At 46.5% G+C, this 22,446-nt stretch overlaps 1 protein-coding gene across 2 annotated transcripts in view; it reads right to left on the bottom strand.

The window, feature by feature from the left end:
• Positions 1–7,098: 7,098 nt before the first annotated feature.
• The window catches only part of OTUD7B (OTU deubiquitinase 7B), a 39,241-nt gene continuing 23,893 nt past the window's right edge, over positions 7,099–22,446 (bottom strand). For both annotated transcript variants that reach the window (XM_069728654.1, XM_069728645.1), the window contains exons 2-11: positions 21,254–21,418; positions 20,193–20,408; positions 16,339–16,440; positions 16,138–16,265; positions 15,885–15,997; positions 15,015–15,142; positions 13,940–14,089; positions 13,549–13,666; positions 11,433–11,517; positions 7,099–11,240 (exon numbers count right to left, since the gene is read on the bottom strand). In XM_069728654.1, the coding sequence (XP_069584755.1) occupies positions 9,951–11,240; positions 11,433–11,517; positions 13,549–13,666; positions 13,940–14,089; positions 15,015–15,142; positions 15,885–15,997; positions 16,138–16,265; positions 16,339–16,440; positions 20,193–20,408; positions 21,254–21,418 (2,495 nt within the window). In that variant the 3' untranslated portion in view covers positions 7,099–9,950. The remainder of the gene's footprint in view (positions 11,241–11,432; positions 11,518–13,548; positions 13,667–13,939; positions 14,090–15,014; positions 15,143–15,884; positions 15,998–16,137; positions 16,266–16,338; positions 16,441–20,192; positions 20,409–21,253; positions 21,419–22,446) is intronic.

Raw genomic sequence — 22,446 nt, 5'->3', positions numbered from 1 at the left:
CCATAACACCTCAGCAGTGCCACAGGCTGATCACCTCCATGCCACGCTGCATTGATGTAGTAACTGATGCAAAAGGAGCCGCGACCAAGTATTGAGTGCATTTACTGAACATACATTTCAGTAGGCCAACATTTCGGATTTTAAAATCATTTTTCAAGCTGGTGTTATAAAGTATTCTAATTTACTGAGATAATGACTTTTAGGTTTTCATTGGCTGTAAGCCATAATCATCAACAATAAAATAAATAAACACTTGAAATAGATCACTCTGTTTGTAATGAATAAATGGCGCTATAAAAATGTATAATAATAATAATAATAATAATAATGACTCTATAAACTATGAGTTTCACTTTTTGTATTGAAGAACTGAAATAAATTAACTTTTTGATGATATTCTAATTTAATGAGAAGCACCTGTATTTGCCAAACCAAACCTCTGCATTGAAGATATCCTCCTATACACCTTTCTGGGAAGGCCCCAGTGTGTGCTATATGCCAATTACGCACAACTAGTGATCTGGGCGGTATGCAACTGTTAATGGGCTGTAATCCAGGGTGACTAAAGGTATCGTCACATTTAGCGACGCTGCAGCGATCTAGACAACGATCCCGATCGCTGCAGCGTCGCTGTGTGGTCGCTGGAGAGCTGTCACACAGAGAGCTTTCCAGCGACCAACTATGAGAAGTCCCCTGGTAACCAGGGCGCAGGGCCGCGCTTAGTAACCCGATGTTTACCCTGGTTACCAGTGCTAATGTAAAAAAAAACAAACACTACATACTTACATTCCGGTGTCTGTCCCCCGTCGCTGTGCTTTCCTGCACTGACTGAGCGCCGGCTGGCCGGAAAGCACAGCGATGACATCACCGCTGTAATCTGCTTTACGGCTGGCCGGCGCTGACAGTGCAGGGAAGCAGAACGCCGAGGCACGCGACAGACACCGGAATGTAAGTATGAAGTGTTTGGTTTTTTTTACATTTACACTGGTAACCAGGGTAAACATCGGGTTACTAAGCGCGACCCTGCGCTTAGTAACCCGATGTTTACCCTGGTTAACAGTGAAGACATCGCTGAATCGGCATCACACACGCCGATTCAGCGATGTCTGCGGGAGATCCAGCGACGAAATAAGGTTCTGGACTTTCTGCTCCGACCAACGATGTCACAGCAGGATCCAGATCGCTGCTGCGTGTCAAACACAACGATTTCGCTATCCAGGACGCTGCAACGTCACGGATCGCTAGCGATATCGTTGTGAAGTTGGTCAGTGTGAAGGTACCTTTATATGCCAAAAAGAGAGTCTTTTGTCTCCCAAATAGCTCCTGAAATCCCACCCTCGAGCATAAAGTGTGAAGCCAGAAGCGAAGGAGGAAAAGTGCTGCAGTCGGGCTCTGTTACCTGTCTTCCGGTACAAGCGCAGGGCGCAGGTGAAGCCCAGGCAAGTGCACCAAACTTCAGATTGGATGCCAAGATGGCTGGACACTTGCCTCGTTCTTATTCGAGTCCTGCACAGGTGCAACACCCTCTCCTAGGACATGTATGATGCACAGATGAATCCGCACCGTCCTGGGAGGCAGGATATCTAGAGCGAATTTGGGAGTGGTGGCAGTTTAGTGCAACAAGTTCATGTGACGAGTTCCCTTTAGCCCTCGATCAAAGGGAAATGGTAGTTCTTCATGGTTCTGCCAGTCCATGTTGAGAATGGTTGCTCATATAATCACCAGCCCTGTAGTAAAGGCCTCATGGTGAACCTTCAAGTGTAAGGACAGCTCCCAATAAGGGACTTATTACTCACATTCGGTCCTCCAGAAGGTCCTGGTTCACAGAACGTTCTGATGAAACAATGCTTTTCTAACACTTCCTGTTTTCAATCACGAAACTTACATAATTCTGAATAATACTTTTCCAAACCACTTTCCTCCAACATCACCGCCCTCCCAGCTCTGCAAAATAGTCACAGCGATAAAAATGGAGACTGAGGAAAGGGATGGAGAAAACCTCCAGCAAGCAGATAAGAAAAATACATCCAAGGCCAGCGCCAGGTCTCCACAAGAACCAGGTCTCAGGTGTTGTCCTCCTCCCACTACCTGGGCAATAATACTGGTAAATCTAGACTTTTTCACATAAAATCCCTTTAATTCGGCAACATTTTTCAGTTGATTCATGCATGACTTGATTTATAGGGGACAAAATTCAGGACGATGGGTGACAATGGGCTGATTGAAGGGCCACGGCGCTCCGAGTGCTTCATCTCTTCCATCTTTATTGGGAGACCTTCGTTTAGTTACTAAAGTTTAGTACATTAATCATTGCATATGTGACTGAAGGACCACAGCACTCCAAGTGCTCCATCTACTCCATCTTTATTGGGAGACCTTCCTTTAATACATTAATCATTGCATATGTGACTGAAGGACCACGGCATTCCAAGTGCTCCATCTACTCCGTCTTTATTGAGAGACCATCTTCTAGTACATTAATCATTACATATGTGACTGAAGGACCACGGCACTCCAATTGCTCCATCTCCATTTTACTGGGATACCTTCCTCTAGTAAATTAATAATTTCATACGTGACTTGATTTAGAGAGGATCTCCAGGAGTACAAAATTGAGGGCCATCGGTTGAGATTTCTGACCATCATCTGAGGGCCTAACCATGGGTTCAGGGGATGTGTGGTTGCCATCATACTTGTCCCATCCTTCACATATAATCTCTTATGGCTGTTGATACATCAATCAGTCTCGATAGATGGGAGTTCATTTAGATTTTTTGGATTGTTTTCACGCTCGTACTTCTTCACAATTTTGGGTGGGGATTTCCTTGGAAACTGTTAAGCGAATGTACAAACATGTTACTAATCTACGGAGCAGTCATCTCCTCTGCCAAAGCCACTCTCCATGAAAAGACGGTTTTTAGGTGGAATGTCAGCTCTGGGGTCCAGGAACACTGTGTGCGCTGAGGAATTTCTTCCCTCCCCTCAGCTAGAAAAAGCAAAAACATCTACTGAAGCCACGTGAATCTCTGGATGGAATAAGAAACAGTTGTTTTTCCCATCAGAGAGCTGCAAAGTAGAAGCAGCTGGGAGATAGCAGGGTGAAGTCACCATCATCCCAACAGAAAAATGAATCCTGCGGAGTGTGGCCAGCTCCGTGCAGTTGGCCGACAGGCCACAGGGGGAATAAAGTCTGAAGAAACAGACGGCTAGGAATTTGGCATCAACATACTTGACCAGTAGCATGGGTTAAAGGGCCAAGATACTTTATTTTGGCTACAAAAATGGCTGCCACATGCAGGATGGCGCTTATTATATTGCTCCAAAATCCATTCTCCAATCTGGGCTATAAAAATGCCACATTTACTTACTGAAAAGAGACGGGTGGGGTCTGTCTGTTACAGTCATCATATTCTTGTACATAAGAGCAGTATTATAGTAGTTATAGTCTTGTACATAGGGGCAGTATTATAGTAGTTATATTCTTGTACATAGGGGGCAGTAGTATATTAGTGATATTCTTGTATATAGGAGCAGTAGTATAGTAGTTATATTCTTGTACATAGGGGCAGTATTATAGTAGTTATATTCTTGTACATAGGAACAATATTATAGTAGTTATAGTGTTGTACATAGGAGACAGTATTTTAGTAGTTATAGTCTTGTACATAGGAGCAGTATTATAGTAGTTATATTTGTGTACATAGGAGCAGTATTATCGATATATATATAATCGTCTAAGGTCCACTTCCGTCTGTTTGTCTGTCACGGAAATCCCGCATCGCTGGTTGGTCGCGGCTGGCTGGGCGTGACCTATCAGCGACAGGCGCAGTCCGGCCGTGAATTGGCGCGACCAATCAGCAATATTGCAGCTGGATTTAAACACGGCTTCACTTTTTACTATTGATGCTGCCTATGCAGCATCAATAGTAAAAAGATATAATGTTAAAAATAATTTTAAAAAAATCGTGATATTCTCACCTTCCAGTGTCCCCGGCAGCTTTTCCCGCTCCTCGCGATGCTCCGGTCCCAATAATGCTTTGCGGTAATGACCCCAGATGATGTAGCGGTCTCGCGAGACCCCTACATCATCACGGGTTATTGCCGCTAAGCATCACTGGGAACGGACCTGGCGGGAGCATCGCAAAAGGCCTGGGCTGGATCTGGGAGCCGCCGGAAGGCGAGTATATAACTATTTTTTAATTCGTTTTTTAACAGGGATATGGTGCCCACACTGTTATATAGTACGTGGCTGTGTTATATACTGCGTGGCTGTATTATATGCCTCATGGCTGTGCTATATGCTACGTGGGCTGTTATCTGCTACGTGGCTGTTCTATGCTATGGGGCTGTGTTATATGCCAAGTGGGCTGTGTTATATGCTACATGGCTGTGCTATATTTCTCTGCTGTATCTGTGCATCATGAATCGCAGTATGTGTTAAAGGGGGGGAGGCACTGAGACTCTTCGCCCGGGGTCCTCAAAAACCTGGAGCAGGCCCTGGCTTCACTGATTGATTTGTCGCGCCCGGCCCGGCCAAACGGACGGCCGTTTTGCGCTGGCTTGGGCTTCTGTCCTCGGAGTTGTGCAGCAGTGCCATTCATCTTTTCCTTGACACACATTACTCCTTCTCACCTCCCTGCTTTCCTTGCATGTCCCAAGCCCCCCTAAATCCTCATTGACCCTTACTGCCTCGCTCTCTACTTTATCCCCTCATTAGCACAACTACCCTCCCCCAGTATAAAAGCTTCTTCTTCATCCGTCTGACCATCCCCCCCCCCCCCCCCAAGGAAAGCTGCACCCTCCCCATTGAAGTGCAGCCCGTCCATACAGTAGAGCCTGTAGCCGACAGAAAAGCCAGCTTAGTTCTCCAGGAACCCAAACCTTCCCTTTCTGCACCATTTTTTGCATCACTTATTTATCTCCCTAAGCTCCCGCTGTTTTTCAAGAGATGCTTGTTGCACCGGCAGAATTTCTGAAAACAACACCTTTGAGGTCCTGGCCTTCAGCTTCTCTCCTAGTTCACTGTAATAATTTTTCGGACTTTTCACCTCCCTATTTGTCATTGGTAGCGATGTGTACCATGACTGTTGGGTTTTCCCCATCCTCACCCTGTAATGTCTATTCGATTTGCAATATGCCGCACCCACACTGTTCGGCATTCATGGTCTCGGTGGCAGATGACGCCGTCTGTCCTCCTAATTAGAGAGTCCCCTACCACCAACATCTGTCTGGCCTTAGCTGCACTCCAATCACTCTCCTTCCTACAGAAGTCGTTTTCTTGCTGTAGTGATCCTAGTCCTGGGCTTGTATTCCTAAAAACAGCCAAACAGGCAGACTACCCCTCAAACAGCTGATCAATGCAAGCATACAGCTTACAAAACACACACCTGGTAACATCATCCATAGAGCACATGATACCCCAATTGTCAGTATCCTGTACCCCCAGTGTCAGTGTCTTTATGTTCCCTTGTAATAGGGGTGGCAGCGGTCAGGAACATGTGGATCACCACTATCTGATCTGTATCTCCTGTCTCTCCCACCTGGGTTAATATCCTCTGTGTCCCCCTGCTCTCCCACCAGTAAGTGCAGCAGCCAATCACAGCTCTCGAGCAGGAATATAGGTGGTCTGGGGAGTCGCCACTCACTGCCTCTCACAAAGTAACTGCAGATGCTCAGCACAGAGGTTGCTATTAGTGATGAGTAAATATACTCGTTGCTCGGGTTTTCCCTAGCATGCTCGGGTGACCTCTGAGTATTTGTTAGTGGTCGGAGTTTAAGTTTTCATCGCTGCAGCTGAATGATTTACAGCTATTAGTCAGGCTGAGTACATGTGGGGGTTGCCTGGGAATCCTCACATGTAATCAAGCTGTCTAGTAGCTGTAAATCATTCAGCTGAGGCGATGAAAACTTAATCTCCGACCACTAACACTTTTCTAAATGTTTTCCTCATGCTGATTTATAATTTCCAATGCCTACACAACGTACAGAAACTTATGCTAATGAGGTAATCATTGGAATAAATTATTTGAATAAGGCAGGGTCAGGTCTGGGAAGACTGAATCGGAGGGCCAGAGAGAAGCAGACGAGGACCGTGGATGGACACATCATATCCGGGTTACCATCCGTATGTGACTCGTCTTTCATGAATTTACCCCAGTGACGTGTTCTGGCACTGCAATTTAAAGAAAAAAAAAAGTGTGATTGGTATATATCCTTTTTTTCTCTTCTGTATAGGATAATGTGTCCATCATTACACTGCCCCAATTACGGCAGGTATAGCTTCAGAGACCCCCAGACACACATCCAGGTGTAAGCAGTACCTGAGCTCTATGCTGACTGCTGTCACATGTACTGTGTGACCAAACATCGCCACCTTGTGGTAATACTAAGGCTGTACAGTCCAAAACACACCTATGATCCGACAGGTTACAGAAGCTAGTATTTCTTGTCACTACTGAGTCAATGAAATCCTTGAATTTTGAGGGGTGTAGAGCCATTCAATGGTTGGGTGTGTAGATCAGTAGGAAAATGTTAAGTGGTTTAAAAACAACTCAGCTCAAAATATGCCAAGTTTTACATTAATGTTAAAATTTTGCAGTGTTTTTGACTTTATTGTCCTGCACATTGGAGGTAACGGAGAATCCATCAGTGAGCCTCTTATGTGTGTTTTTCCTATGTGGTGATTTAGGAGCACATCAAAGATCAGCTTAACTTTAATGTGGTGTGAATTGGTTTTTCTTTTCCCATCAGAACGGTCCCACTGGCGGATTTTGGGCTTCCTCTGTCCCTGGCCATTGTATTACTCCATCAGTGGGGGGCTTTGTAGCTTCTGCCCACTGATTTATGGACCCAGACCACAGCAGGGTTAAGCTGCATACAATCAGAAATAGACTGATAATTGTGCTACACGCTGGAGAAGCACTAATTAGGGAACTCTCTGTAGCCGGAAGCAGGATTTAATAAAGCAAAGAATAAATCGGGAGAAGCACATGGGTCACTTCTGCCCTGGTGAGCGCCATAAATCCCAGCAGCCACACAAGCCATGCGTCATTAACAAGGAGCCGGCGCACGAATGAAGGCGACATGGAAGCACAATCGTCTGCTGCGTAATATACTTTATTGAAGGCACTTTAACTAATGACCAACTTTTCCATGTAATGATCAGTTCTACCCACAGGGGGGCAGAAGACAAATCCCGACAAGAAAAGAACCAATGAAATTCTGCCAAATGGTAAAAACCTTCAATTAATAATCCTTTATTGCGATCCATTGTAAGTGGCGCCGCTGCTCCCAACACAAGTCTGGTTATTAAAGCTTTTGTTAAAAGGAGGGTAGTGGTGGGGGAGGGGGGAAATTAAAAAAAAAAAATAAAATACACAAGTAATACACACCGATATAATACACACCGATATAATACACGTCGTCATGATAACCTTGCACTGCCACATTGTGCTCTACAGTTAGAAAGGTTTGTGCAAATACTGCTAAGTTTCACCGCGGGCGTCTTCCCCGATCGTGTCGTCAGTTCCAAAGAGGACAGGACCAGAATATTCTATAAATATATAGATGCATCTACGTGTGTGTAACATGTATTGTATGTGTGTACACACATATATACACACACACCGTACAGTTCGGTCACCTTCCCGCATTAGTCTTCTGTACACGGACATTTTGCATATTTAAACATTAAGAAATGCAACATTGCATTAAAAAAAACAAAAACAAAGTAAATCTATATTCTACAGCGTTAATGCTGTAAAAAAACAAAAAGCTGCTGTGACATGAATTTACCAACCGCATTGAGGCAGAGGCGACCATGTTGGAGACAGAAGCCGAAGTGATGAGCGACTCCGGGCCGGTCATCTATGCAAATGTTGCAAAACTACAACTCCCATCGTGCCCGGCCAGTGAAGTCGCGCAGAATTTGACTGTAGCGATGCAGGTTGACATACACTGCGGCAATAGACCCCACAAAATTGTGAAAATTTAACTTTTCAATTAAAAAAAATAATAATTTAACATTGATTTAGTCTAGACAGGAAAAAAAAAAAGGGGGGAAAAAAATAAATAAATCAAAGTTTCAATTAAAAAAAAAAAAAAAGAAGGTAATGTTGGTTTAGTCTATAAAATGGCGCCCGTACCTCTTACAGGGTAAATCGTTACTTTTCCAGGTATACAAGTTAGGAAGAATCAGTAACTGCATTGAGAAAGTGCCTCACAGGATTAAAAAAAAAAGTTACATTTAGCAAAAAAAACATTCAAAGCGTTGCATAAAGCTCCCTACTTATGCCGTAGTCCTATTTACAATGGCTGAGCTGCCCCCACCCCCCAAAAAATGCATAAAAGGGTCAAAGATGGCAGATAAAACGGCCCCTCCCCCAAGAGATGAGTAGAATCGTCATGTAAAGGCATTTCAAGGAGGAACATTTTTGTTTTAATCTTATTTCTTTCCATCGGTTCATCTTAAAACATGAAAATATAAAAAAATAGAATTTCCTTCTCCGAGCGTCGCCTCGAGATCAGGCTTAACATTCTCCACTCTTGAAAACAGAGCGATATCCTTACATCTGTATATATAGAGCATCGATGGACATACACGAGTCTATTCATCAATAAGGTTTTTTATTATTATTTTTTTTTTAACCTTATTTATCTACCAGGACAGAGGTAGTGTAGAAATCGCGGGGCTGGGGGGGGAGGAAGATAGTTAGCAGCTTTATTTAAAAAAAAAAATTATAATTAGTGTTCATGCTTAGGGGCGTGAGAATTAAAAAAAAAAAAAAATAAAATTATAGGAAATTGCATATATTCACTAAAAAAAACAAAAAACAATTAACTAATTGTACTTCATGCCATCGGCAGATATGGTGACGCATTAAGAGGGGATGGTGGGGAGAAAAAAAAAAATCTGCAGCGTGAGCCTCAGTGACCGTGTAGATGTATGATCTTTCGGGCCGCGCATGGGCACCGCCTGGGCCGCGAGAAAGAATGATTCAGCTCGCTCTTGTTTGGAAAAAAAAATCACTTCTAAATATATAAAACTTCATCAGCCCATCATAAGACACCTCACGTAAATGGGAAGATTGAAGCAATCTTTCGGGGATGGTGCGCTGTCTGAACTACACGTGTGCTGCCAGAGGGGGAAAAAAAAAGTCACATTTGCAGAAAAAAAAAAAGAAAAAACCAACTATGCAAATTAAAGACAATACCTCAAGTCATCCACTTTTTCTTTTTTTTTTTTACAAATTGTCAACTTTCAGATTATACAATAATTTCTATAGTTTTTATTATGAAGGATTTGACAATTTGTGGAAAATTTATGTATATAGTGTTTTGTTTTGTTACATTCCCCCCCGTTGCATGTGACACCCCCTCATACAGGCAGCCAAAAGCGCCCTTTCGCTCAGCACAAGAAATAAAAATTTTTTTAATTAATTTGCTGCAGGAAAGAGGCTTTCTCCCTGCCATGTGTGTGACCGTCCTTGAGGGATGTCAACAATTAGAAAAACATGGCTGCCGTCTATTTTGGAAAGAGATATGTACAGGTTTGTATATGGTATTACAGCACCACTGAACTAAATGTTGCAAAGCTGCAGTACCACATACAACCTGTAGATACAGATGGCGCTGTTTGTCCAAGATTAGGAAAAATGGTTGCTTTACTCCACAATCAAAAAAAAAAAAATTGTGACTTTAAATAACAGGAAGGGGGGAAAATAACCTAAAGTGCTATGGAGGGCGTCATCACATACAAAATTACCAAATTTGCATTAATATTTTTTGTTTGCACCTTAAAAAAAAAATGTATATAGCGAATTCTAATGACTAGTTCCTCGTCCTCTAGAATTTGTACAGCCACTCGGCCCCAAAAACAACCCTAAAATACAAAGGAAAAGTCTGTAGAAACATATTGCATCCTCCCCAATGCTGCCCCCTATGGGTGTCCCTCAGAACCTGTGGATTAAAGCCTGTTTTTCACGCTCTTTCCGCCTCAGTTCCTCCTTGTAACAGCACGAACAGTAGTTGCCCGTTTCAGGGTGTCCATAAAAATTGCAGTGCGTCTGCTTACACTTGGTCTGCTGGACGTTATAGTGCGTCCGCACCTTGTTGCCATCTGCCGCTCTGGACATGGTGCTGGGATCTATGTGTTCCTGGTAGCCATTGCTGTGCATAATGCAAACAGTCTGGTCGCCCTCGGGATAGACCGGGGGAAGTTCGGACTCGGAAGGAGAAAGCCTACCCATGTGCGGAGGGCTGGACTGGTACGGATGAGGCCGAGTCTGCATGCAGTGCCGGGGGAGGGTGGCGTAGGAGGGCAGATTATTGCAAGAGCCGCCCGCTACCTGCCGCCTACTGTCCTGGTAGCTGTGTGGGTGGGAGCAGTCTGACGTGTTGACGATGGAAGGTCTCGGGATGGTGAAGCCCCCGGAATAACTGGAGGGTAGCGGCCCTTTCACACCATACTCCATCCCATAAGTAGCAGTCACTTGGGAATACGATGGTAGGGGCAGGAGCTCGTCGGCCTTAGGCAGCAGCATGTCTTGCTCTAGTCTCTTTGCCGCACCACAGTTCATCAGGGCCTTCTTCTCGGCCTCCCTTTGCTTCTGCTCCGCTATGAACCGGTCATGGGCATCAGCCAGGTACCGTTGGATCATCTGCTTCTGGTAAGGATGGCGGTCGCTGGTCTTTAGCAGGCAGGCGAAGATAAACTTACGTTCCCCTTGCATGGCTGCTCGCAGGATGCTCAGACTCAATTTGACGTCGTGGCTGTATTTGTAGGGATCGCCCTGGGTCTTGTCCGTGGCGGACTTGCTGGAGGACTTCTCAGAGGACGTGGAGATGTCGCCTTGCGAGGAGTCCTCTTTGCTGCCCTTTCGGCCCTTTAAAGACCCTTTCTTCTTCTTCTCCAGTGTGTCCCCTTGTCCGTTGCTCACACCAGACTTTCCGCTCTTGCTGTGCATTAGGCCGCCCATGTTTTTCTTCAGCTTGCTGCCCAGGCTCTTCCCAAAGCTGCCCAGCTTGTTGGCCACAGAGTCCGCCCGCTTTTTATCTTTCTCCTTGTCCTTCTCCTTCTTTAACTTCTCTTTCTCCTTGTCTTTCTCCTTCCCGGTTTTGCTGCCTCCGTTGCTCGCTGAGCTGCTGCACACGGACTCTTTGTCGGACTCTCCAGATTCTGCAGCGGACCTCGCGTCATCTCCGGCCGATGCGGTCGGGGACTCCGGCTGGGCGAGGGGGGCCTGCGGACAGAGAACAATATCAGACATTGGTTGTAATGACCCCAACTCGACAGTAAACGTAAGGCCTCATTCAGACACACAAATCTCCGGTCAGTGTGCTCCACGGAGCGAATTCAGATTGACGGTAGACTATAAAAATGAGGAAAAATGGCTGATGTTGCCTACAAGTTGTCATCAGGAGCAACCACTCACCTGAATCTCGCAGGGCAGCGACAGCCACGTCACCGTCATGTAATTGTGCAGCAGGCTTAGCTTTGCTTCCAATGACAACGTGACCCTGGAAACAAAACATGACGTTACTTAAGGTATATGGCACACAGCAGCCACAGAGCCATGGACAGACCGAATGGTCTCTGGAACAGAAGGTGCGTGCCAGCGAGACTACCCTCTCTGATCACACAACGCCTGACCATTGTTTAGGTGGCACGGAAAAATACATGACTGGGATCGGAGGGGAACCACATCCCAGCATTTTCACCTCTTCTGACTGCCATCACTGCTCCTATTAGGGTTTTAGAGCAAGACTAGGGGACGGTCAGATTTCCTTACAACTGAGCTTCTATGAATGGCACAAATCCCAAAAAAAAAAAAAAAAAATCAATGTCCTGTGACATCTTGAGAAACAAAATACCGTAATAAATATTTATAAAATTAAAGAAAAACTCCCATCCCCCAAAATATTACATTTTGCTTCAATCACGTTATGAAAACAAATATATAAAGAAATGACAGTAAGTTGTAAGAACTGCACAAAATGTTATTTTTTTTCTCCAGCATCAAACAAGACCGTGCAGACTCAAATCAGCTGGAAAAAAAAAAATTATGGCTGAGAAATACAAAAGTCAGTCTTTAATGGGTTAATACACAATTGATTATACATGAATCCTAAAATTCCAGGATGAGAGTGACCAGCAGAGGGCAGCAGTAACCAATCTGTATCCCAACACTGCACTTCATCAGTAGTACTTCACCGAGACAGACCATTCACGGTGCCCTGGTCTGGGCATCATCCTTACCGCCAGTCTGTGTGCGGCAGATTATATTACAGCCTCAGCACAGGAGCGCATAAAACATTTATAGGCACATGTGATAGGATGACATAACGAAGGAGGATGCAGCATCATGGCCATGAGCCCTATGTCTGCCACCAAAAGGCATCCCCTCCTAAGTGGTACAGTGCATGTATGCGGCTCTTAAAAGTACAAGAGACCCCAATAGTAGCCGGAGGATCTTATATTCCCCTACCAGTCCCCCACCTCTCCTTGGTAACACTAGTAGGGTCCCCAAACTTCCCTTTCTGGATGGTCAGCAGTGGTCATATCAGCAAGACCAGAACACAGTGTACAGTGCCAGTCTTTGCACAGCCTATTCTGATCCTATGGACAAGGTACCAATCCGTGGCTGGAACAGAGATCAATGCGTCACTGCTGCAGCGATCACCTGTCCACACCTGCTGGAAAAGGAAGCAAGGAGACCCAGACAATAGTGCCTGCCAATTGGTAGTCAAGTATAGATTTGTATTTTTTGGCCAAGGTATGAAAAAGGGAGTTAAAGGGAACCTGTCACCCCCAAAATCGATGGTGAAGTAAGCCCACCAGCATCGGGGGCTTATCTACAGCATTCTGTAATGCTGTAGATAAGCCCCGATGTATCCTAAAAGGAGAAAAAGAGGTTAGATTTTACTCACCTGGGTGGGCGGTCCGGTCCGGGGCCTCCCATCTTCTTACGATGACGTCCTCTTCTTGTCTTCACGCTGCGGCTCCGGGGCAGGCGTACTTTGTCACTGCAGTGCGCAGGTACCGGGAAAGGTCAGAGAGGCCCGGCGCCTGCGCACTGCAGTACTTTGCTCTGCCTTCAACAGGGCAAATCAGTACACCTGCGCCGGAGACGCGGCGTGAAGACCAGAAGAGGACGTCATCGTATGAAGATAGGAGGTGCCAGACCGGACCACGACACCCATCGGATCCGGACCGTAGTGGGAACGCCCCTGGTTGAGTATAATCTAAGTATTTTCTCATCTTTCAGGATACATTGGGGGCTTATCTACAGCATTACAGAATACTGTAGATAAGCCCCTAATGCCGGTGGGCTTAGCTCACCATCGATTTTGGGGTGATAGGTTCCCTTTAAACCTATCAGGAGCAATCGGAATACAGCTTGTCAGATGGGCGTTTGGTGTGGGGAACATTGTGGATTGGCTGTGCTAGGTGGCACACATATAGGGGAAGCTGGACATACAGAGAATTCCATACTGTAATACCGCCTCAGCAAGCATACCACCGTATAGCCTATGAGTTGTGTAACTTACCCCGCAAGGCGGACAATGTCAGAATCGTTCTTGCCCCACTCCCAGTCTTTCCCAGGGTCCACCGCAAAGTGTACGGGGAGCAACTTGTGCTGAGAGTCCGTCAGGGGGATGAAAGGCGCTGTGCACAAGGAACAGAGGGGGAAGTCAGACGCATGTTCACAGCATCAAAAATAAATTCTGTTCATAAAGGGGCGGTTATAAATCCCACAGTACAAGAGCAGCAGGAAAGAGTGGACTCCTAAGGTAGTTTTGTATCATCTGATGCCGCACCACTGAGAAACACTCTCCGCCAGGTGCAGTACTGTGGTACAAACCAAACACCATCTAGGGGCCGAGATCTACATAGACGTCCAAGATGTGGACACCCAAACATGGCTTAAGAGGCCTGTACCTTGATCCTTGCTCTGGTCACCCTGCTCCATGGATACGAGGGCAGAGAAGTGGGCTTGGTCGTACGCCAGCACCAGCGGAGAGCTGTGGCACTTGTTAGGTGGAACCTCTAGAGGGAGGTAGATTCCTCCAAATGGTATTGGGGCAAATGCTAGAAGGAAAGAGAAGAGAAGGTAAGTGTCAGCCAGCAGCAGCTCTCACATAGCCATGAAACAAGACCAAGCTCGAGCATCAAGAAGACCCCGGCCCCACGCGGAGTCTCCCGACCTGAGCCACCTGCTTCATACATGCCTAGAAAGCAGAGTGTTCAGTTTGGAGACCCTCTGGTGGCCACTGCTAGAACGGGTCCATGTTGTCCTGGATCAGCCTTAACTACACAACATTTGTAGTCTAACTATGGAGACCCTTCCCCAGCCACAGTGGATCGTGGGCGCCAGAGCAGCAGCAATCTTCGATCCTAAGCTGCGCTGGCATTATACAAAGTGGGGCCCTGGGCAAAAGGTCAAGACGTGCAGCCCAAAATGCCTCACCTATTGCACCATCACATACAAACATTCAGCTGCATTTACACGAGTAGATTTCAGACAGTTGCATGAGCGCAATTGACAATATTGGAGTCGTTCAGCACTTGTTTATTGGCCTTTTTACTCAAGCTGGCAAAAATGGGAACAGATCAGTAATTGATTGATTGTACCTGTCATGTATGCAATTCACACCGGGCTGCCGAGAACAAGGGCTTTTGTTCAGGCATAAACAATCCAATCACCTGATGGATGAGCAGCGTTCTACTTGATTTACACCTCCTAACTCAAACATGTATATACACATGTATTTACAGTGTACACATGTGTACGGATACACAGTACGTACATACAGAGCACAACCCGTGTGTGTGCGCTCCCTCCGTGTGCACACTTCCTGCACCCATGTATAAATAGTATATACAGCAATTGCCCGGTTTCCCACCCCAGCGATGATCATCACCATTGAACTCTCATGCCGGACACCACTCACAATGGGATAGAAAAGCCAGAAGTATGGAGAAAGTGCTAAACATATAGGCAGACAGGGCTCACCCTCTCCTCCCGAGTCTCGGAGCATGGTGTCTGCCACCACCACGATCGGCCTCTTGAGTACATGAGCGAGTACAAAGACGTGAAACTCCTCCAGGCTCTCGTACACCGGCTCCTCCGAGCTTTCCGCCCTGCAGGACAAGCACACCTAATCAGCTCTAGCGACCACTAAGCATTAAGGACATAAAAGGGGTATTCAGATTAGAAAGAAGGCTCGGCTTGTGCCTGATGAGGAGGACCTGTAATACCAAAAACAGCCACTGGACAAAAGTGGCGCCGCAGAAGCAGGTTTGTAACGTCCGTTTTAATTGCTAATTGGGAGAGATTTCTAAAAGCAAACAATACAGGGGTCCTGAGACCACAGGGGCTCCGATAATCGCTCAGCTGGCAGAGATCACGAATAACAGAAAGTCTCTCATATGAGGAAGGTGTTGCGGTGCAGACGACAACGCGGCAGGTGACAGCTCTGGGAATGACCCGTGTCACCGCCGGGAGGAAGGAAGCCGCTCCCAGCCGCAGAGTAAACACTCGCGGTCATTGCAGCTCCTCACTCCGGATTATCCGTGCCTGGACGGTGTCTCCGGCCCACAAAGAGGAAGCCCATTAACCCGTTATTCTCCAGAGCCTGAAAAAAGGCGGACGATTCTAGGGAGTTAGTGGTGTGACAATAAGCCCCGCCATCCCTTATTCTAGAAAGGCTGCAGACAACGGAGGAGCGATGCCATACTGATTATTGCAAACAGCGCCACTCCTGACCACAGGATCGGCACGGAAGGGCGGTACAAGTACAAATTGGGAATGCCCCATCTTACAAGGATACCTCAGCAGTCTGTTTTTTTAAACACTCCTTTCCACACGGCCATTATTACCTACCCTCCGCAGTTTGACCCATTGGTTCCGTAGTGCATCCGGGGCTCGCTGGACGCAAGTTTTATTAACTCATTCCACTCCCTTTGCCATTCTTCTTCTGTGTACACCAAGCCGGACTGCAAGAAGAGATACAAGATTATTGGAGGGGAACCCTTCCTCACTCTCCACTGTGCGTTCGTGCTTTGAGGTTCTGCAGCAGGAGAGTTAATGAATAATCCAAGTGTATGGAGGGCTGCATACACCCTCACCCACGTACCTCTTTATTCTGCATCGTCTGTTGGAACCGCCAGCGCCTCCTCAGCGCTTCCTTCTCGGAGCCCTTCTCCATCAGTGTGTACAGAGACTTGCGGAGCATCAGGTCCCGGTCGTGGAAGCCCCACATCCCTGAGAGCACACAGTCTGTTAGGACTCTCCGCAGGGTAATATGCCCCCTCATGTACCCATCACTAGTTCTTACCCAGAGAGGCTGCATGCAGCAAGCAGTTTCCGTCACCAGTCGTCGCCAATGGAAGAAGTCGCTGGTAGGACGGGTCAAGTTGTGTCCACCAGTTGAGACGACCTGAGAAAACACAGGGAACTATAGATTTATACACCTGTACCCATGTGATTGGTAGCACAAAGCCAAACGGGGGATGCCAGCAGGTCATTAATGGACAGAGTGCTTTAGATTAAGGAAAGTTTTACTTTTACAGGCTTTTATTTTCCCTGCACATTGATGGCTGTAGAACTGAGAATCCGTCAGTGAGCTCTTCATCGGAGATCCTCTCTGTTTTATGACTACATGAAAGTAGAGCTGGACTTTGAGGTCATAAATCATCCGAAAGCAACTGAGAAGGAAAGAGCGCTCACTGACTAATTCTACATCCAGATATAGGTAGTAAAATACAGAGGCTTTACAAGTGTATAATAAATCGCATACAAAAACAACCCAAATAACCTTCAAGGACGGGTCACTTGCTATGTATTTTTCCCTGCTGTAAAAGCCGCTCGTCTTCTGAATCCGGAGAGGTTTTCCTTTTCTTCCTGCGCCTCTCCGATCCTCAGACACGGCCAACTCTTCCCGATGCACAAATCTAGTATTGTTAGACAAGTGGGCGTGGTACACTTGTACCCTCCTACACAGACAGACAATGACCCTGCCCATTTGATTAAAAAGGCTAGATTTATATACAGGAAAAAGGGGGCCATATCTCAGGAATAGAGCAGCGCAGGAGCAAAAGAGAGACCTCCCCGGATTCAAGAGAACAGCGCCTTTCATACCAGGTAAAAAAAAAAATGCATTTATGACAAACGACTGCCCCCCTTTCAGGAGACCACCCATGTTTGGATGGCTCTCCCCCAGAAGTAAATGTTCCAGGTGTCACATTTGCAATATATCCCCAACCATGCAGATTTTCAGATTTTTTTTTTATACTTTTTTTTCCCCCGTTTCACAGGACACTGAAGCAGTCAGCAGTGGCCCCACCTGAGCAGTGTAGACAGACCCTGCAATGTAATGTGTACTGGGCTCAGCAGAAGCCTCCAGTGCAGGAACCAGCAGAGAGGAAGATGACAGCAGCGCCACACAGCAAACACCGCTCATTCAACTGCAGCCAAGCGGACGAGATCCAGCCTCAGAGGACAACACCAGTATGCACACAGACACATAGATTAACCCGTTGTGCCACTTCAAGAAAGTAAAACTCTAACGCTAATATAGGCCTAGATATTAAAAGCAACAGCACTGAAGATCAGACCAGTCACTGGAGATTCTGTTCAGGGAGCGACTGTCAGATAAGGGGGAAAGCGAGGAGAGCAGAGAGTGTGCCTATGTATATGCATCTGCAGGGAGCGAGGCAACAACATACAGCTGCCAAACTGGCTACAGTCACCTGTTCCCAGTCACAGAGGGCAGCGCAGCTCCAATGTACAACGCACAGCTCTAGCAGAACAGTAAGTGCAGCTCTGGAGTACAATACAGGACGTAACTCAGGACCAGTAATGTATGTACAGTGAGTGCACCAGCAGAATAGCGAGTGCAGCTCTGGGGTATAATACAGGATGTAACTCAGGATCAGTAATGTATGTACACAGTGACTGCAACAGCAGAATAGTGCGTGCAGCTCTGGAGCATAATACAGGATGTAACTCAGGATCAGTAATGTAATGTATGTACACAGTGACCGCACCAGCAGAGTAGTGAGTGCAGCTCTGGGGTATAATACAGGAGGTAACTCAGGATCAGTACAGGATCAGTAATGTAATGTATGTACACAGTGACTGCACCAGCAGAATAGCGAGTGCAGTTCTGGAGTATAATACAGGATGTAACTCAGGATCAGTAATGTAATGTATGTACACAGTGACCGCACCAGCAGAGTAGTGAGTGCAGCTCTGGGGTATAATACAGGAGGTAACTCAGGATCAGTACAGGATCAGTAATGTAATGTATGTACACAGTGATTGCACCAGCAGAATAGTGAGTGCAGTTCTGGAGTATAATACAGGATGTAACTCAGGATCAGTAATGTAATGTATGTACACAGTGACCGCACCAGCAGAGTAGTGAGTGCAGCTCTGGGGTATAATACAGGAGGTAACTCAGGATCAGTACAGGATCAGTAATGTAATGTATGTACACAGTGATTGCACCAGCAGAATAGTGAGTGCAGTTCTGGAGTATAATACAGGATGTAACTCAGGATCAGTAATGTAATGTATGTACACAGTGACTGCACCAGCAGAGTAGTGAGTGCAGGTCTGGGGTATAATACAGGATGTAACTCAGGATCAGTACAGGATCAGTAATGTAATGTATGTACACAGTGACTGCACCAGCAGAGTAGTGAGTGCAGCTCTGGGGTATAATACAGGAGGTAACTCAGGATCAGTACAGGATCAGTAATGTAATGTATGTACACAGTGACTGCACCAGCAGAATAGTGAGTGCAGCTCTGGAGCATAATACAGGATGTAACTCAGGATCAGTAATGTATGTACACAGTGACAGCACCAGCAGAATAGTGAGTGTAGCTCTGGGGTATAATACAGGATGTAACTCAGGATCAGTACAGGATCAGTAATGTAATGTATGTACACAGTGACTGCACCAGCAGAATAGTGAGTGCAGCTCTGGAGTATAATACAGGATGTAACTCAGGATCAGTACAGGATCAGTAATGTAATGTATGTACACAGTGACTGCACCAGCAGAATAGTGAGTGCAGCTCTGGAGTATAATACAGGATGTAACTCAGGATCAGTACAGGATCAGTAATGTAATGTATGTACACAGTGACTGCACCAGCAGAATAGTGAGTGCAGCTCTGGAGTATAGTACAGGATGTGACTCAGGAGCAGAGATATACATTTATATACATATCCTGTATTCGGAACCATCACGTTATGAATGCTCTTTAGTACCCGGTGACGTTTGTTATAAACATCTGTCAAATCTTCTGCAACTTGTCAGTAGTGCAGACAGTAGAAGTCTCCCTCCCCACGTGCACTACATATCTTAGCCTGGAGGTGGGGGATGGGCTCGGGGTCAGTAGAAGGGCGATCTCCCATACAGCAGTGCAGTGTGCTCATGTAATGGGACATGTCCTGGGGGAGCCCTGGCCTCTGCTGGAGACTTGACATGAAGCAGCATGTATAAGGGTATTTACAGGCCCCGTCCTCGCGGTCATGTGACCACCGCAGGCATTCTGGGAATGCGGCGAGGTGACAGCTATGTTTAAGTTTATTGGTTTAGTGGTGACAGATCTCAGGGTTTTACTACACAGAAGCCAGGGCTCCATGCTATCATGCCTGTGACTATTGTCACCAACTCTGCCTGCAGTCAGTGAAAGGAAACTTCCTTCATAGGCTGAAAACATGTAGTATAATACAGCTGAGGGTTTGCTACAGTTGCATGCAGTCTCTATATAGAGCCCCTCACCATCATCCTCAGGGCACAGCATAGGCAGAGCACCCAGTAATGAGTGATAATAATGGGGCCTGGCAGGGTGCAGCCCTGTAATAAGCACTGGGTGTAATTCCCACAATCCATTGCCACATGTAATTATACATCCTCGCAGTCAGCAGTGCCCCCCAGTGTAACGATGGAGGCCAGGAATGACATCAGCCCCGAGGAATCTGCAGGTTGTGTCGCTCCCACACCGCTCAATAAAGCTTTGTTTATCCAACGCTGTGACATTTACCAGGAAGAGGCAAATGCCATGCTGGGGCTTGTAGTATCAAACAAGAGCACAGCGGGGGTCTCGAGTGTAGCTCACAAACCCCTTATGTGTATCCGAGCCCTCACACCCATACTTTGCCACGCGGACTTACCAGCATGCTCCAGGGCCACCAGCATGGACTGCTCAATGAGGTCCCGCTCGATGAAGCTGCGGAAATCATCGCTGTACACGGTTAGGTCCGGGAGCTGGAAGGTGCAGACGGGGGGCTCCAGCGGGTGCTCGCTGCTACAGTTACTGGACACATGGGAGCGGGCCAAGGACACGATGGAGGAGCTGGCGTGAGAGATGCCTCGTGACAGGCGCTTCTCTGAAAACAAGAATAGACTGTTACATTCAATAACGACAGATCTAACTGGCTGATAACAGAGGACAACAGGCAAACCTGCCAAAAAATCACAAATAAAAGCCCAAAAAGTAAGCGGAGGCCATGGAAAGTTACAAAACCCAAGTGTGAAGAGCGAAACCCAACCGTGACGTGGAGCGTGCTGGGAACGTGGGGCCTGATCACATGGACGCTCCTCCATAAGCGGGTCTGTGGAGAAAGGGGCCAAGGAAGACTCGTACCGCAGGGAAGGCCGGCAGACTAAGTGTCCACATGGCCATGCCACGGGGGCCTGACACAGGGCACGTGTCAGCACTGTTTTCTAGGGCAAAAGCAATTCAAAAGAAGTAATAGAAGGTTGACCACTAGAAACCAAGAAACTGAAAATTTGATCCTGGTCAACAAGGAACAATGGGTGAGTAAGTATCAATGGGTTACGTCATTTCTCACCAGTCTTTTTCCCACTCTGAGGGGGCCCGTGGGCTGACATGTGGACATTCCTAGCTTACTAGATAATTGCCCTTTTAAAAGTACAAACCCGAATAAGCACAGGGGGTGACAGGCACAAGCTTTGGAAACAAGGAGAAGAGGTTTGTCTATGTTATTATGGTGCTTCAGTGACCGGGTGAAAATACAGCTCTCAATGGATTTCAAAATAGCTACCCATGATAACTGCTAATTTAAGGGTCATTGTTGAGCCTTCTTATCATTTACAGGCAAGTATCTACAGTAATGCAGAGGGGACATTCTGTAGACACCAGGGCAAGAGCGCCCCCTACTGTAGTGAAGGTCCCCATAACAGGAGCGCTGTGTGACAGAGCAATAATCACCTTGCACGATGTCATCCTGCCTCTGCAGCGCCGGTCTCATGGGGCGAGCCACTTCTGGGGGCATGAAGCCTCTAGTATCGGTTAGGTTGTGCGTCAGCCCGCCTGCAGTAGCTTGTCGTAGCTGGTCATAGTCACCGAGTGCCGCGTTCACGTCCCATTGTTTGCCTAGGAAGAAATATAAACGTGTTCTGGATTACTGAGATATTTAAGATCAGTCCATGCATTAACTACAGAACGGACAAGAAACACAAGACGAGCACTGCAGACTGTAGAAACTGGAAACGCCAATATACAAGTGCAATACCTGTGTTATACTCCAGAGCTGCACTCACTGTTCTGCTGGTGCAGTCCCTGTACTGATCAGTCACTTATAAAACCTTATTTCTGTCCAAAAACAGCATTATGCTTCTATCACACTGGAGATGAAGTGTTTTGGCGGCAGAGTTTCCACTTCGTTACTAGTCGGCAGAGCCGCCATCAGACACTGATGTATTACACCATGGCGGTGGATAACGTAATCTTCTACTCACAGAGATGTGCGCCGCCAAATTTATATTTTCGTCTCCCATCAGTGGGAAAGAAAATACGTCCTGTCATTGAGCGGGAGCAGGTGGCTTTACTAGCCCCAGAAAATGTCTTCTATGCCTTGAAGCAACCGACAACAGGAAGTGTAAAGTGTAGTCTGGCCCGCCCCCTGTCACTGCCTGCCAAACCTCCACAACAAAGCAAGTAACCGCCAAAAAAAAAAAAAAAAAAAAAAAAAAAAAGGTCTCAAAGATTTAATACCGGTGGTTACCTACCTTTCCAAATACTTGCATTCTCTATGAAGCTCAGGTTGTCACCCACCACAGGACCTCATATTTCACAAGTCCCACCACCAACACTGCGCTCACAGACTCCATGAAGTCAAAACAAATTCCTAAACTTCACAGCTTGATATTCACAAATTTCACAAAGGTTTTAATGTGTCAGAGCGGTCACATGAGCTCCCACGTCTGGCTCATTCCCCAGAACGCTGAATTTAGTCTCACCTCCCATCTGGACTTGCTGGAAAGTCCCTGCACCTTCAGTGTCCGCCAAGAGATGAGGTCACCGCAACAAGGCAAATAAAAGGAGCAGAAACAAGGGCGGCCATTAGCCATTCACCGAGCACAATACACAGACACCTGACAGCAAAGGAAAGTGGTTGTGCG

This window comes from Ranitomeya imitator, chromosome 1 (genome assembly GCF_032444005.1).
Source record: "Ranitomeya imitator isolate aRanImi1 chromosome 1, aRanImi1.pri, whole genome shotgun sequence".
In the NCBI taxonomy this organism is placed as follows: Eukaryota; Metazoa; Chordata; class Amphibia; order Anura; family Dendrobatidae; genus Ranitomeya; species Ranitomeya imitator.
This window is presented reverse-complemented; position numbering and strand designations above follow the sequence as displayed.